Below are 17,069 nucleotides of genomic sequence, written 5' to 3'. Positions count from 1 at the left end.
AAGCCAATGCCTCCACACCTTTAGGGCCTGTACCACGGCTAACAGCTCCCTGTCCCCTACGTCATAATTCCGCTCCGCCGGACTGAGCTTCTTAGAATAAAAAGCACAGGGGCGGAGTTTAGGTGGTGTGCCAGACCGTTGTGAGAGAACGGCCCCAATACCGGCCTCGGACGCGTCTACCTCTACCTGGAATGGTAAAGCGGGATCCGGATGCGCCAACACCGGCGCCGAGGTAAACAGGTCCTTCAGTCTCCCAAAAGCCCTGTCCGCCTCAGCTGACCACCGCAAGCGCACCGGACCCCCCTTCAACAGAGATGTTATGGGAGCTGCCACCTGTCCAAAACCCCGGATAAACCTCCGGTAGTAATTCGCAAAACCCAAGAACTGTTGCACCTCTTTCACAGTGGTTGGGGTTTGCCAATTACGCACAGCTGACACCCGGTCAACCTCCATCTTCACCCCTGACGCAGACAACTGATAACCCAAAAAGGAGACCGACTTCTGAAAGAACAGACATTTCTCTGCCTTGACATATAGGTCATGCTCCAACAGCCTCCTCAACACTCGGCGCACCAGGGCTACATGCTCTGCTCGGGTAGAACTGTACACCAGAATATCGTCTATGTACACGACTAATCCCTGCCCCTGCATGTCCCGGAAAATCTCATCGACGAAGGATTGGAAGACTGAGGGAGCATTCATTAACCCATATGGCATGACGAGATACTCGTAATGACCGGAGGTCGTGCTAAACGCTGTCTTCCATTCATCGCCCTCTCTAATGCGCACCAAGTTATATGCGCTCCTGAGATCCAATTTTGTGAAGAACTGAGCACCGTGTAATATTCCGTCATAGTCGCAATCAGAGGAAGTGGATAGCTGTACTTCACCGTAATCTGATTGAGACCGCGGTAATCAATACACGGGCGCAGACCTCCATCCTTTTTCTTCACAAAAAAGAAGCTTGAGGAAGCGGGTGAAGTGGAGGCCCGTATGTATCCCTGTCTCACAGACTCGGCGATGTAAGTTTCCATCGCCTTCCTCTCCTCTTGAGACAAGGGATACACATGGCTCCGCGGGAGGGCTGCTCCTAACTGGAGATCTATCGCACAATCCCCCTGTCTATGAGGCGCCAGCTGCGCCGCCCTAGTCTTACTAAACACCAGTGTCAAATCCTTATACTCGGGGGGAATATGCAGTGCAGGCATTAGATTCGGACTTTCCACCGAGGTCGCCCCTATGGAAACACCCAGACACAGCCCCTCACACTGAGCAGACCACCCTTTAAGAGCTTTCTCTCGCCACGAAATAGTAGGGTCATGGGTAATCAACCAGGGAAGCCCCAGCACCACCGGATACGCAGCAGAGTCAATCAGATAGAGCTGAATCGTCTCCTCATGACCCCCTGCGCCTCCATCTTAAGGGGTGATGTGACCTCCCTAATCAACCCAGATCCTAACGGACGGCTATCTAGGGCATGTACAGGGAAAGGCTTATCAACGGGAAGGAGAGGAATCCCTAATTCTACACAGAACTGGCGATCTACAAAGTTCCCAGCTGCGCCTGAATCGACTAGCGCTTTATGCTGGGAACGAGGTGCTACCTGTGGAAAACAAACAGGCAAGGTTATGTGAACGACAGAAAGCTCTGGGTAAGTAGGGCGCCTACTCACCTGGGAGGACTCCCCAATGCCTTCACCTCCACCGGGGGACCTTCCCCAACACCTAGCCACGGTGTGCCCTCCACGGCCACAGTTGGTGCAGGGGATGGCCCCCCTCGGGTTCCTACTCCTCCTTTCTCTAGCGCCAGCACCTCCGAGCTCCATAGGGCTCGGATCGGAGGTGCTGGAGGGTGAAATGGGCGACCCCCATCCGGGACGTCCACGGGTGGCGAGCAGGGTGTCCAACCGAATGGCCATGTCGACTAGTTGGTCAAACGTCAACATGGTATCCCTGCACGCCAACTCTCTTTGGACGTCCTCCCGGAGGCTACAACGGAAGTGGTCTATGAGGGCCCGCTCATTCCACCCTGCATCTGCTGCTAGAGTCCGGAACTCCAGGGCAAAATCCTGTGCGCTCCTCATCCCCTGTCGGAGGAAGAACAGACGCTCCCCCGCCGCCTTCCCTTCTGGTGGATGGTCGAACACGGCCCGGAAGCGGCGGGAGAATTCCGCATAAGTGATGGTAGCGGCGTCCATTCTCCTCCATTCGGCGTTGGCCCACTCCAACGCCTTGCCGGTGAGACAGGAGATGAGGGCAGAGACGCTCTCGTGTCCCGAGGGCGCCGGGTGTACGGTGGCGAGGTAGAGCTCCACCTTTAGCAGGAACCCTTGACACCCGGCAGCGGAGCCGTCGTACGCCCTCGGGAGAGAGAGCCGAATCCCACTGGGTTCCGGAATGTGGACAGGAGGACTGACCGATGGGGATGGTCCGGTAGGTGGGGGCCCTGCTTTCCCATCGGTGGAGAGTGTTCATCACCCGATCCAAGGCGTGACCGATCTGGTTAATCCGGTCCTCCTGTCCACGAAGACGGTCCTCCATGACCTCTGTCGGCGCGGGTGCTCCTGCTGACTCCATGATGGGATGTGGTATTCTGTCAGTAGCTGAGTGTAGATGCGGTGAGGAAATCAAGCGCAGGAAACACGGGCGTTCGTCAACAGACTTTAGTTAACAAAATGCAGCACCAAACAGGCGAACAGCCAACCCAACCGGGAGGCAAAATACAAATTACGCACAACACACACAGTGCGTAAAATGAAGATAGCGCACACAGTGCGGACACTCGGAAAACAACAAACACGAGAGTAATACAAAAAGAGCAACAGCTTGACAATAAACAATACCACATAACACCTGCCCCCACACACGAAAACTAAATAGGAAACCAAATCAAACACTAACAAGGGACAGGTGTACAAACAGACAAAACCAAACAAACATGAAACATCGAACGGTGGCAGCTAGTACTCCGGGGACGACGACCGCCGAAGCCTGCCCGAACAAGGAGGAGGATTAGCCTCGGCCGAAACCGTGACAATAATAATAATAATAATATAACCAGCCAGGTGTTCAGGTGAAATTATTTGCTGTATTTCTAAACAAACACACCAGTGCATTAACAATTATAAAGGATTAATTCCATGAATAAATATTTGTGTTAATATATTTATGACAAGATGTAAAAACAATAATGTGTTGATTGTATCAGACACTGTACCGAGCCTTTACACATGAACCAATCACGTCTTCTCTTTATGGTTCAGGTCCACAGTCAGCACACAGCTTCGGGGCTTTGTGTGAGCAAGCCCCACAAACAAATCGGTTGCCCTGCACACAGTTTTTATGGGACTTTTTCCGTCCGCTCTTACTTACTTGACATTGTGTCTCCTTTTTCCACAGTGGGAGCTGTGGTGCTTGGGGAAGAGGGAGAGCAGGACCTGCTGACTTGACATTGTGTCTTTTTTTTGGGGCTCCACGTGTCTCAAAACCACAGTCTCAGACAGTCGCTCACCCGGCTGATCTGGTTTCTTCTTTCCCCAGATATGGAAAGACACTGAGCAAGTTGGTTTCAACATCTGCGGCTAACCAACACAGAAGTCACATGCACCTTTATCAGTTTCTATCTGGTTTCTATTGGCCATTCATCCATTGACGACAGAACAGCATATTTTAACTGGATGATGTTACTAGTTTTTGCTTAGTAACCAGAGCAATGCTGGCACTAGAGTGGTCGTGTGCTAAATGAATGAACAGCAGGGATGTTGGTGAAAAAATGATATTTGGAAATAGAGCTTCACCTCTTGAATTTGGAGAGTTATTTGATAAAGGTAAGTGTCATAGAAACTGCAGAATATGCTCTTTCAGATACAGCACTATATAGAAATCACAATGTTTTACCTGCATGGGACTCTGAAGGAGGATTTGATAAAGAGATGATCCTTTCCCTGCATCTGTCAATTACAAGATGCGTCCATCTCTTCATGTACAATTTGACCACTGATAATATTGTCACTCATCAGATTATTGTCAATGTAATCTGGTCTATAGGCTAACTCTTATCAAGTGTGAAATGAGTTGAGTTATAGTTCAGGTGTAGTTTGGATGGGCCGGCTGTGAGGCTGACTGGCATCAGTTTGTTTCCCGCTCATCAACTTGGATAGATTCAAGGATATTATTCTAAAGGCCTTCTGCAACTCATAGCATGTTTTCATTTCCCACAATACATTTAATTAGTAATATAATTATAGAAAATAAATCCGTCCCATTTACAAAGGCGTGTGGTCAAATGATTTGCTGCTGATAAACAGGCATAACACAAACTCATCATTACACTATTGTTCTAAATGAATTCAACATCTGCACCCTCCTTATCATTCAGTTAAGCCTCATTTAAAATTCAATTGTGAAGTAAGGTGCACAACTATTGCCCATTCATCCATTTGTCATTTATTCAGTGAGGAAAGAGAGACTCATTAGTGGCACATTGTCTTGGCAGATTAATTTGGGAATAGGTGTGAAAACAACGGGTAACAAGGCATAGAATACTTTTCTGTTTGTGATTTAAAAAATTCGGACAAATGAGCAGTGTAAAATACAAACATTTAGGAAAAGTCAGGGAGCAGGAAATAGGTTTTTTTAGGGTCTGATTCTAGTGTTAAGAGGCAATTCCTCCACTTTTCAACCTCATATTCATCCTCTCAGCACCACAACAGTGTCTATATTTGAGAAAACAGCAAGTTTCTATAATCTGTAGTTAAAAAGACAAGAAGAAAAGTCTTTATAAAATGTGACATAAAAGTAAAACCTGTGATTTCCACCTGCAGTGAGTTTCTAGTTTCCAGCCCAATGGAGTAAACCCAGTGATTTCCACCTGCAGTGAGTTTCTAGTTTCCAGTCCAATGGAGTAAACCCAGTGATTTCCACCTGCAGTGAGTTTCTAGTTTCCAGTCCAATGGAGTAAACCCAGTGATTTCCACCTGCAGTGAGTTTCTAGTTTCCAGTCCAATTGGGGTAAAACCTGTGATTTCCACCTGCAGTGAGTTTCTAGTTTCCAGCCCAATGGAGTAAACCCAGTGATTTCCACCTGCAGTGAGTTTCTAGTTTCCAGTCCAATGGAGTAAACCCAGTGATTTCCACCTGCAGTGAGTTTCTAGTTTCCAGCCCAATGGAGTAAACCCAGTGATTTCCACCTGCAGTGAGTTTCTAGTTTCCAGTCCAATGGAGTAAACCCAGTGATTTCCACCTGCAGTGAGTTTCTAGTTTCCAGTCCAATGGAGTAAACCCAGTGATTTCCACCTGCAGTGAGTTTCTAGTTTCCAGTCCAATGGAGTAAACCCAGTGATTTCCACCTGCAGTGAGTTTCTAGTTTCCAGCCCAATGGAGTAAACCCAGTGATTTCCACCTGCAGTGAGTTTCTAGTTTCCAGCCCAATGGAGTAAACCCAGTGATTTCCACCTGCAGTGAGTTTCTAGTTTCCAGCCCAATGGAGTAAATCCAGTGATTTCCACCTGCAGTGAGTTTCTAGTTTCCAGTCCAATGGAGTAAACCCAGTGATTTCCACCTGCAGTGAGTTTCTAGTTTCCAGTCCAATGGAGTAAACCCAGTGATTTCCACCTGCAGTGAGTTTCTAGTTTCCAGTCCAATGGAGTAAACCCAGTGATTTCCACCTGCAGTGAGTTTCTAGTTTCCAGTCCAATGGAGTAAACCCAGTGATTTCCACCTGCAGTGAGTTTCTAGTTTCCAGCCCAATGGAGTAAACCCAGTGATTTCCACCTGCAGTGAGTTTCTAGTTTCCAGTCCAATGGAGTAAACCCAGTGATTTCCACCTGCAGTGAGTTTCTAGTTTCCAGTCCAATGGAGTAAACCCAGTGATTTCCACCTGCAGTGAGTTTCTAGTTTCCAGTCCAATGGAGGGGATTTTATTCCTCCCCACACCACTGTGAATCTGATTGGGTTTGAACATTTCTGGTTTTAAAATGTTTAAACTTTTGATTACATCGAGTAAAACTTTTTAACTTTATATTTTTTTTACGAAACTTAGAAAAACACTCTTTTCACATATGCTTTAATTTTATAAATATAGTTTGCAGCAACACCTGCATACTGTCACATAACCAGAGGAGGCTGGTGGAGGAGCTATAGGAGGACAGGCTCATTGTAAAGACTGGAATGGAATCAATGGAACGGTATCAAACACTTAATTTATTTATTCCATTTCATCCATAAAAATTAGCCTGTCCTCCTATAGCTCTTCCCACCAGCCTCCTCTCGGAAATGTCTCTGTTCTGGTAAAAGAGAAGTTGAGAATACCACATCTTGTTTCTGTTTTGTCTACATGTCTCTACAATAAACCACAGGTTTTTTTCTTGAGACTGATGGGGAAGAGTGGGGTGGAAAGGCTTTTGCAACACTACTTTAGTTAGCACAACCTTGTGACTAATTGAACTTCCTGTTTGCTTTGCGATACTTGCGTGGAGGGAGGGGGTTCAATGTTATCTTTCTGACTTCCCAATACCTCCCCCATGTCTCATATTCACTGTTATCTTTCTGACTTCCCAATACCTTCCCCATGTCTCATATTCACTGTTATCTTTCTACCTTCCCAATACCATCCCCAGTTCAGAGAAGGCTTGATGTGGTGAGCAGCATAGAGTGTATAGTCCTTTAGTCTCTATGGACCAGATGGTAGTGTACAGTTCAGAGATGGCTTGATGTGGTGAGCAGCATAGAGTGTATAGTCCTTTAGTCTCTATGGACCAGATGGTAGTGTACAGTTCAGAGATGGCTTGATGTGGTGTGCAGCATAGAGTGCATAGTCCTTTAGTCTCTATGGACCAGATGGTAGTGTACAGTTCAGAGATGGCTTGATGTGGTGAGCAGCATAGAGTGTATAGTCCTTTAGTCTCTATGGGCCAGATGGCCAGTTGGTGAGGGCCACAGCATGGGGAAAGAAACTGTTCAGATGGGGGTCTATAACATCCAATCACATAGGTTTACAGCAGCTGACAGTTGCAACAGCATTGCTAATAATGCAAACTGCCTTGGTTTAGATAAAGACAAGCTATGTACAGATGTAGGATCTTAATTTAATCAGCCTGTTGCAGGAGAACTAAAACTTGTTGTGTATGTAGACTATTGCTGAGGTATAGACCTCCATCTGCATATCACTAACAAACCGCTATTATATATTATAACCTAGCCTACTTGACATAATATAAAATCTCCTACTTGTTGCAAAAATACTTTCTGAATGTATCAATGATTTCCCCTCAGATCAATCATGCCCGTTTTAGCCCTTCTGTCTACATTCTCAGATACGTTTAGAAAAGAACAGATTGAAAGAAATAGTCTACTTTTAATAAATACACATTAGCCTGAGAGAGTGGAAGGGCTGAGAGGAATGTGGCCTTGTGTTGCTGCACTGTCTATAACTACCTTAACAAACAGTAACAGGGAGATGAGGTGAAAGATATCAGTCACGACTACATGTTGTTACAGGCTTTGGTATTTCCATTTATATTTTGAGGTTGGACGTTAGCACGTTGGCCGCACCTCTTGGCGCCACCTCAATAGACAGTTTGCTTATGCCTGTGCTGGCTTGTCATCTCTTTAGTCAGAATGGTTCCATCTGTTATGTGATATTGAAGAGCAGCTGGTCCAGTGTTCTGCTTGTCATCTCTTTAGTCAGAAGGGTTCCATCTGTTATGTGATATTGAAGAGCAGCTGGTCCAGTGTTCTGGCTGGCCTTAGAGATGTTAGAAGACTGGCACCTCTTTGTAACTCTGCTTCTTTAAGTTGATGAACAAAGTCTTTCTGTCTTGTATCTCCCAGGGTTTGGTCTGGTTTGGTTTGGTTTGGTTTGGTCTGGTTTGGTCTGGTTTGGTTTGGTTTGGTCTGGTTTGGTCTGGTTTGGTCTGGTCTGGTTTGGTCTGGTTTGGTTTGGTTTGCTCCACTTGTTTTTTTACTCCATATTGTAAGTTGGAGGGTATTTATTTCAGATGTCCTCGTCTGGAGCCACTTCAATGGGCGCTCATGGTGGGAGTCTTTTAGGTACCACTTTCTTGTTGCTAGTCAACATTCAGTGGACACTAGGGATTGGACGATTAAAACCGGAGGTCTGATGCGCCGTTGCAGTTTTCAAAGCACTACTGATTCGACACAACGTATCAATGCTTGTATCAAAGTAACAATACTACGTGATGATGACTGTCGAAGCTTCGGACATCACACTACCATCTGACAGCTGTCAGAAGAGCCCTGACCTCTGCTGGAAGCTTTGTGTTTTTATCTATACTGAACAAAAATATAAACGCAACATGTAAAATGTTGGTCCCATGTTTCATGAGCTGAAATAAAATATGCCAGAAATGTTCCATACGCACAAAAAGCTTATTTCTCTCAAATTTTGTGCACAAATATGATAGCATTCCTGTTAGTGGATATTAAGTCAGTGCCTCGGGAAGAGCTTAACGATTTGTGATTTTGGGGGTACGTTTGGCAGGAGCTTCAGTGACGAAAACTGCTCAACTTGCCGATGTTTCACAATATGCCATTGCCGTCTCAGTCACCAGGTCTCAACCCAATTGAACACTTATGGGAGATTCTGGAGAGGCGCCTGAAACAGTGTTTTCCACCACCATCAACAAAACACCAAATTATGGAATTTCTCGTGGAAGAATGATTAAACATCCCTCCAATAGAGTTCCAGACACTTGTAGAATGTATGCCAAGGCACATTGTAAGAGCTATAAAGAGACAGGGAGTGGGAGAGAGAACAGGTAGAACCTGATATGGAAATGAGCAGAACAAACTAAAGGAACTTTCCACCACCGAATGATCATTCCAGACTCTACTTCTATTGAGAGACATATAAAAGGTAAGACGACGATTGTTATGATATTAATATAGTTGATGATATTGTTATGTGTATTCATATAGTTGATGATATTGTTATGTGTATTAATATAGTTGATGATATTGTTATGTGTATTAATATAGTTGATGATATTGTTATGTGTATTAATATAGTTGATGATATTGTTATGTGTATTAATATAGTTGATGATATTGTTATATGTATTAATATAGTTGATGATATTGTTATGTATATTAGTATAGTTGATGATATTGTTATGTGTATTAATATAGTTGATGATATTGTTATGTGTATTAATATAGTTGATGATATTGTTATGTGTATTAATATAGTTGATGATATTGTTATGTGTATTCATATAGTTGATGATATTGTTATGTTTATTAATATAGTTGATGATATTGTTATGTATATTAGTATAGTTGATGATATTGTTATGTGTATTAATATAGTTGATGATATTGTTATGTGTATTCATATAGTTGATGATATTGTTATGTGTATTAATATAGTTGATGATATTGTTATGTGTATTCATATAGTTGATGATATTGTTATGTGTATTCATATAGTTGATGATATTGTTATGTGTATTCATATAGTTGATGATATTGTTATGTGGACAGTGTTATAATAGGCCTACTCTCCTTAAAATGTTTTGGATATAAATTAGATGCGTGGGGTGAATTCGTTCTGTTTCCATCTGTGCCCCAGGGTGATCGCTCCTACACTATCTAGAATCTAAAAGGGTTCTTTGGCTGTCCCCATAGGAGAACCCTTTGTAGAACCCTTTTTGGTCCTGGATAGAACCCTTTTGGGTTCCATGAAGAATCCTTTCCACAGAGGGTTCTACATGGAAGTCAGAAGGGTTCTACCTGGAACCCAAAATCGTTCTCCTGTGGGGACAGCCAGAGGACCCTTTTGGAACTCTTTTTTCTAAGAGTGTACTGTATCATAGGTCTATAGACTTGTCTTCTCAAAACAGGCTTAAAACACAACAAGCAACAACATTTTCTCTTTCTAATCTACTGTTAACTCATTTCACTCAGGAAGGTATGTTGTGTGAAAGAGAGACAAATAAATACTGTGGAAAGACTAACAACAACTTACACTTCCTCAAAACAGGTTGTGTGTGTTCATTAGTGCCCACTGTAGCAAAACGTTTGGCAACATAAACTGTTTAGGTCACCTTGTACAGCGTTTGGAGTAAACTGTTTATGCAACATTTTAAAACTGTTGGCTGCGGAGTAAACTAATGAACACGACCCAGGTTGTAGCCTACAACTCGGCTGTTGATGTCTGCCTCATGCTGAAACCTGAACTTAGCCTGAGGGGTGGACTATGATGCAAGGTAGATATACTGGTTTTCTAAAGTTAGCTGCAGTTAGCTTCACATTCCAGCTCAGGCCTCACCCATAATAATATACAGAGCGCTAGTCATCACGAAGGTGCTCTCTCAGCAGAACAGTAGATATCTCAATGACTTGACATGTTCTGGTTGTGAATTCAGGCTACAAGGTGAGAATCATGCCAGGAATGATTGTAAAGTGTGTAGAGAAATTAAATGTATGGTGTAATTTTAGTACAGTGAATGGAAGTAAAACACTCAGACCTAACAGTCGACTTCTACTGAGACAGGTTTGTGTCAGTTTAATCATACAAAATGGTGCTAACTGAACATGGGCAAGTCAAATTCAATATATCAATATTCAAGACTCAACCTTTGCAGAATCAGAATCACCTTTATTCGCCAAGTACATTTGCATGTACATATGTAGGATCTTAATTTGAGCCAGTTTGCTACAGCAGGAAAATATTCCTGCAGCAACAGGAAGTGTGAATTATAATTAATAGACATTTTTGTAGCGGTTGATACATTTTTATTAAGCGAAACTCAAGTCTGGCATTTCTAAGTGGAAATTACAAACTTCAGAAGCCTTTTAAAACCTCAAATACACTACAAGTTTTACATTTCCTGCATTGCGGGAAAGTTATTCTGCAGTGGAGGTTGATCAAATTAAGATCCTACATCTGTACACATAATTCTACATGGTGATAGTGACAGACAACATTTAGAGACAGAATACAGACAGAAGAGTTTACACAAATGTCTGTACAACATTATACACAACTAGGAAGAGTGAGCATAGAGCTATAAGATAATGAACAGTGATAAACAGATATACAGTACAGTGGGAATACAGTTGGTATACAGATATACAGTACAGTGGGAATACAGTTGATATACAGATATACAGTACAGTGGGAATACAGTTGATATACAGATATACAGTACAGTGGGAATACAGTTGGTATACAGATATACAGTACAGTGGGAATACAGTTGATATACAGATATACAGTAGAGTGGGTATACAGTTGATATACAGATATACAGTACAGTGCGAATACAGTTGGTATACAGATATACAGTACAGTGGGAATACAGTTGATATACAGATATACAGTACAGTGGGTATACAGTTGATATACAGATATACAGTACAGTGGGAATACAGTTGGTATACAGATATACAGTACAGTGGGAATACAGTTGATATACAGATATACAGTACAGTGGGAATACAGTTGATATACAGATATACAGTACAGTGGGAATACAGTTGATATACAGATATACAGTACAGTGTGAATACAGTTGATATACAGATATACAGTACAGTGGGAATACAGTTGATATATAGATATACAGTACAGTGGGTATACATATACAGGACCAGAATAAATATATCTAAGAGAGATTAACAGAGTGCTAATGCAGTATAGTTCAGTTATTTAGTGTACAGTTCAGAGATGGCTTGATGTGGTGAGCAGCATAGAGTGTATAGTCCCTTAGTCTCTATGGACCAGATGGTAGTGTACAGTTCAGAGATGGCTTGATGTGGTGAGCAGCGTAGAGTGTATAGTCCTTTAGTCTCTATGGGCCAGATGGTAGTGTACAGTTCAGAGATGGCTTGATGTGGTGAGCAGCATAGAGTGTATAGTCCTTTAGTCTCTATGGGCCAGATGGTAGTGTACAGTTCAGAGATGGCTTGATGTGGTGTGCAGCATAGAGTGTATAGTCCTTTAGTCTCTATGGGCCAGATGGTAGTGTACAGTTCAGAGATGGCTTGATGTGGTGTGCAGCATAGAGTGTATAGTCCTTTAGTCTCTATGGACCAGATGGTAGTGTACAGTTCAGAGATGGCTTGATGTGGTGTGCAGCATAGAGTGTATAGTCCTTTAGTCTCTATGGACCAGATGGTCGGTTGGTCAGGAACACAGCATGGGGAAAGAAACTGTTCAGATGGGTCTATAACATCCAATCACATAGGTTTACAGCAGCTGACCGTTGCAACGTTTTTGCTAATAACTCAAACTGCCTTATTTAGATAAAGACATAATCTCTGTACAGATGTAGGATCTTAATGTGATCACCCAGTTGCAGGAGAACTGAAACTTGTAGTGTATTTGAGTGTATTAAGCTTTAAAAAAGGTTTCTGAAGATGATCAATTCCACTTTTCTATTAAAAGAATTGTTCATTAATTATAATCCACATAATAATTCAAATGTCCTGTTGCTGCAGGATTCTTTTCCTGCTGTAGCAAACTGGCTAAAATTAAGATCCTACATCTGTAGCAATACACCACTCTTTGATGTACATGGCTATATCAGGATTGACTTTTGACCATTTGACATCTTTTATTTACTGTTGTTTAGGCTGGTTGAATGAGTTGCCTATAAAAGCTACTTCATCTGCAAGAGAACAGGCGGCTGCACCAGCGACTGTAAGAAGTTATGTGATTTCCTCATATGAACGTGAAAGTAAGTGTGTAGCCTACGCAGTTACACAATGGCTGTTGAAACTGTGGCACGTATTTCTCGGTAACATTAGAAGTCGGATGAATGTGTTGATATGTAGGAAAGACGGGCAGACTCTCGTAGGTCTAGGCTAAACTACAAACTATTAGGGCCTACATAAAGCTGGCCCAACAGCAGAGTCCCAACTGCAGAGTCCCAACAGCAGAGTCCCAACAGCAGAGTCCCGACAGCAGAGTCCCGACAGCAGAGTCCCGACAGCAGAGTCCCAACAGCAGAGTCCCGACAGCAGAGTCCCGACAGCTGAGTCCCGACAGCAGAGTCCCGACAGCAGAGTCCCGACAGCAGAGTCCCGACAGCAGAGTCCCAACAGCAGAGTCCCAACAGCTGTCCTATCATTTCTCTTCATTATTTATCTTCATATGACAAGGATTAAAAAGGATTTGCCTGTAGATTGTCGACTTGATTCATGATGATGACTGCTGGCTAAGATTTTGAAAGTATGATGTTGACATGATCAGTCCAATCAAAGCTACTGTAGATATAATGTGATTTGAGGTCATTTTATCTGTTGGCCAATGACCTTCTTGGATGGGCACTTCTAATGTAACTCTATGGCAGCACCCAAGGGGCTTGCATTTTCTAGCTCTACCCTTAGACTTGGCGGTGACGTAGTGTCCCCATGAATGACAGAACACTGAGCCAATCACGGCACAGCGCTCCGTATTTTCTTCTGTCTTACCCCACCACCACAGAAAGCACTGAGCTAGGCTGAAACACCGGCATTTTGGAGCTGCCTTACTCAAGAAAACAAAAAGGAGACCATGTTTGTATGCGGCTTTATTAACTCAATGATATATATATTTATTTATTTTTACATTTTTTGCAAACTGATATGTGACATGTATTAATGCCAAAATAACATGCAAAACAGGAAAGGCCACCTGCCCTGAATAACGGGTTGCTGGTTGAGAGAATGCCAAGAGTGTGCAAAGCTGTCATCAAGGCAAAGGGTGGCTATTTGAAGAATCTCAAATATTAAATATATTTTGATTTGTTTAACACTTTTTTGGTTACTACATGATTCTATATGTGTTATTTCATAGTTTTGATGTCTTCACTATTATTCTACAATGTAGAAAATAGTAAAAATAAAGACAAACCCTTGAATGAGTGTGTGTTCTAAAACTTTTGACCGGTAGTGTATATATTTTTTACGTTGTTAGCGAACTGATATGTGACATGAATTAATGCCACAAAAACATGCAAAACAGAAAAGGCCACCTGCCCTGAATGACGGGTCGCCACTGGCTGAGGTATAGACCTTGATCTGCTTTACACAAAAAAATAAACTGTTATACATTATAACCTAGCCGACTTTAAATTATAAAGAATCTCTTAATTGTTGCAAAAAACCTTTCTGTATAGATCACTGATCCCCCCCAGATCAATCAAGCCTGTTTTAGCCCTTCTGTCTACATTCTCAGATACGTTTAGAAAAGAACAGATTCAAAAATAATAAATGGCCGACTTTTAATGAATACAAATAAGGGTGTGACATGGCCATGGTGAAGAGATGTCACAACTACATATTCATGTGATTGCATTAAATCACCTGACTGTTTCGATATGTCTGTTAGTAAATGTTGTGTAAGAGATAATTAATAAATTATAACAATTCACATTCAAGAATTACTGTGTTAACTACAACCAACATGTTGGATCTCTGTTTAGGGGTCAGTGGTCTAAAATGAGTCTCTCTGGGGAGAGAGAGGAGGGGGGCCCTGCCTCTAAAATGAGTCTCTCTGGGGAGAGAGAGGAGGGGGGTCCTGCCTCTAAAATGAGTCTCTCTGGGGAACATGACACCAAAGCTAAGAGGTGAGATGACAATTTTGTTTAAGAATAATTAAGAGTTTATTTCCTAAATGCTATTTCCACAATTTTTCACATGTGTTTTTTAGTCAGAAATGGTTGCTTATGGGTACCTTCAATATTACTGTTCTCAGATGTTTAATTAATAGATTTTAAATGTATATCATTATTATTATTATTATTATTGCAAAACGCTATATATCCATTGTTTAGCTGAAATTTAATGTTCGTATCCTGTATATTTGACTGTATTATCTGGTTGTCTCACCTAGCTATCTTAAGATGAATGCACTTACTGTAAATCGCTCTGGGTAAGAGCATCTGCTAAACAGGTGGGGCTCTGCCCTGAATGACAGGTCACCACTGCTCCAAAGCAATTACATGTTGCACAGGAACCACTGACTCGCTGCATGTTTCTATTATCAAGACACCTGCTGGTACCTCTTAACTGGTTAGGACAGCTCATGAGGTATCCTAAATATCTGCCAACTAGGTGGGATGCTTATGAATAAAGAGGCTTCATGCACAGCTTTAATTTATACCCATAAGAGTAGGACTAAAACGGCTTTATTCTCAGCACTTATACAACACATTTTCTACTCTGAGACGCTTTTTGGTTGAGGTTAACCTCAAGTAATTTACTATTAACAAGGTTACGCCTATTTATGGCTCACAGTTCACCTGTGTACACCTTGTGGTAACCCATAGCGCTAGCGATGGCTGGCGAAAAGCCATGAAACGTTAAACAGTTTCTGGTCATGGTTAACCATGTTTTCAGAAAAAGGTGTACAACCTAAACAAAACGCATGTCCCTGTCCTCTTCTTCAAGAGGTGGCCGATTTAAACAGCCAGAATAAAATTTTTTATTAAGAAATAACAATTTTTCTTTGATTTGTTGTTTCTAAATGGCCTCTGGGTAATTTGATATGCATCGAAATCTTTATTAGTAGGCATCAAATTGAGCGAATGCTGCACAGGTTCACAGAGTTGCAAACCAAATGGATATAATGGGGTGATTGTTGTCTAATCGGGTGGTCTAGCTAATGGATTTGTAGATCCGATGCAGTTGCTACCTCAGATTATGAGCCTAGCAAGAGTCATGAATGAGTTATGTAGTAACCACAGACGGCCACAGGGTGGAGCAAGAGAGCAATAAACCAATACTGTTTTGATAAAGCCCTTTTTACACCAGCAGATGTCACAAAGTGCTATACATAAACTCTTACCCTACGTATTACCTATTTCAGCCTTAAGGGAAGGGTAGCCTAGAACACTTTTAGAAACTATTTTAGTAATAATATTATGTTAGTAAATACAATTATAGTATTAAATAGCATTTTGATATTTTTTTTAATCAAAACCTGTTTACCCATTTAGCTTTTTTTGTTGTTATTAGTTATTTTATGATATTTATTATTGCAAGGCAGAACGCTTGATAAACAAGACACATTTATTTAATTTTTTTAATGTGGTTTGAACTGGGTGACCTACTCACCTCTATGTGAAAGTCCAGAAAACTGCGAGGGATAGGTGGGTCAGGTTTGAGACTGATCAAAGGAATTAACAAGAAAAATACACTTTATTCTCAGCTGCCTCACCAAATGTCTGTACTTGAATTAATCACTTTTAATTGCTAAATATTTCCCATAAATGGCAGCATATGACCATGAAGCATCAGTTATAGGCTACAAGCAGCAATATGATTGACATAAAATAGCATGCAACCAAAGACTATATGTCCCATGATTTTCTAAGATGGTCACTCATTACTTTAGTTAGCTATATATCTCGTATTAGGCCTGTGATGCTTTTGGAAGAGCAATTAAATAGTGACTATAGCAGGTGTTGAACCCCGGGTAAATAATCACTAGTCAGATGCACTAACCTCAACCCTAGTATTCATGTATTGTAGAAAATGATCTTAATATCTGATATTGGGAGTAAACAACCTCGGAATAGATAAGACAAGCGTGCATCTTCCAGCCCGCCAATAAATTACATCATGCAAATGTACCTCAACATTCCCCTCGCTTGCGCTAGAAGGCAGAGTACTCGCTGCCGCTGACGGCACAAGCTTTTTATCGGGGCTGAGTTGGCTACTTGTTCGAGAAGGCAGAGTGCTCGCTGCTGGTTGATGAATCTGACAATGAATGTACTAGGAAAATACATTTTTCTCGACTAGAGGTGACTCACTTAATGTTAATTGATTGGGTCTAATGGTCGTCTTGTGCTGAACTGCGCATGTGCAGGCCGTCAAATCAAAGGCACTCCTTCGATATAAAGTTGTTTTTGACTAACATGAAAATGTGTCAGTTTGTTAAACTACTTAAGAAAGAACATTTTCTAAATGAACAAATAAGGAAGTCATTTTTATCTCTCATTGACATCTCAAACCCCAAACCCTGGCCTGGTCTGCTTCATATGCGTTCCCAGAATACATTTTCTACATCAGCAGTTGTCACAAAGTGCTTATATAGAAACCCAGTCTAAAACCCCAAACAGA

The 17,069-nt window shown here is 42.0% G+C and overlaps 1 protein-coding gene across 1 annotated transcript in view; it reads left to right on the top strand.

Annotated features, from left to right (window-relative positions):
• Nucleotides 1-8,837: 8,837 nt before the first annotated feature.
• Nucleotides 8,838-17,069, top strand: part of LOC311122880 (NACHT, LRR and PYD domains-containing protein 3-like) — a 32,748-nt gene continuing 24,516 nt past the window's right edge. The window contains exons 1-3 of the mRNA XM_084197189.1: nucleotides 8,838-8,874; nucleotides 12,596-12,700; nucleotides 14,429-14,572. Of these exons, the coding sequence (XP_084053315.1) occupies nucleotides 14,445-14,572 (128 nt within the window). The 5' untranslated portion in view covers nucleotides 8,838-8,874; nucleotides 12,596-12,700; nucleotides 14,429-14,444. The remainder of the gene's footprint in view (nucleotides 8,875-12,595; nucleotides 12,701-14,428; nucleotides 14,573-17,069) is intronic.

This window comes from Coregonus lavaretus (assembly GCF_964263955.1).
Source record: "Coregonus lavaretus genome assembly, contig: HAP1_SCAFFOLD_306, whole genome shotgun sequence".
In the NCBI taxonomy this organism is placed as follows: Eukaryota; Metazoa; Chordata; class Actinopteri; order Salmoniformes; family Salmonidae; genus Coregonus; species Coregonus lavaretus.
This window is presented reverse-complemented; position numbering and strand designations above follow the sequence as displayed.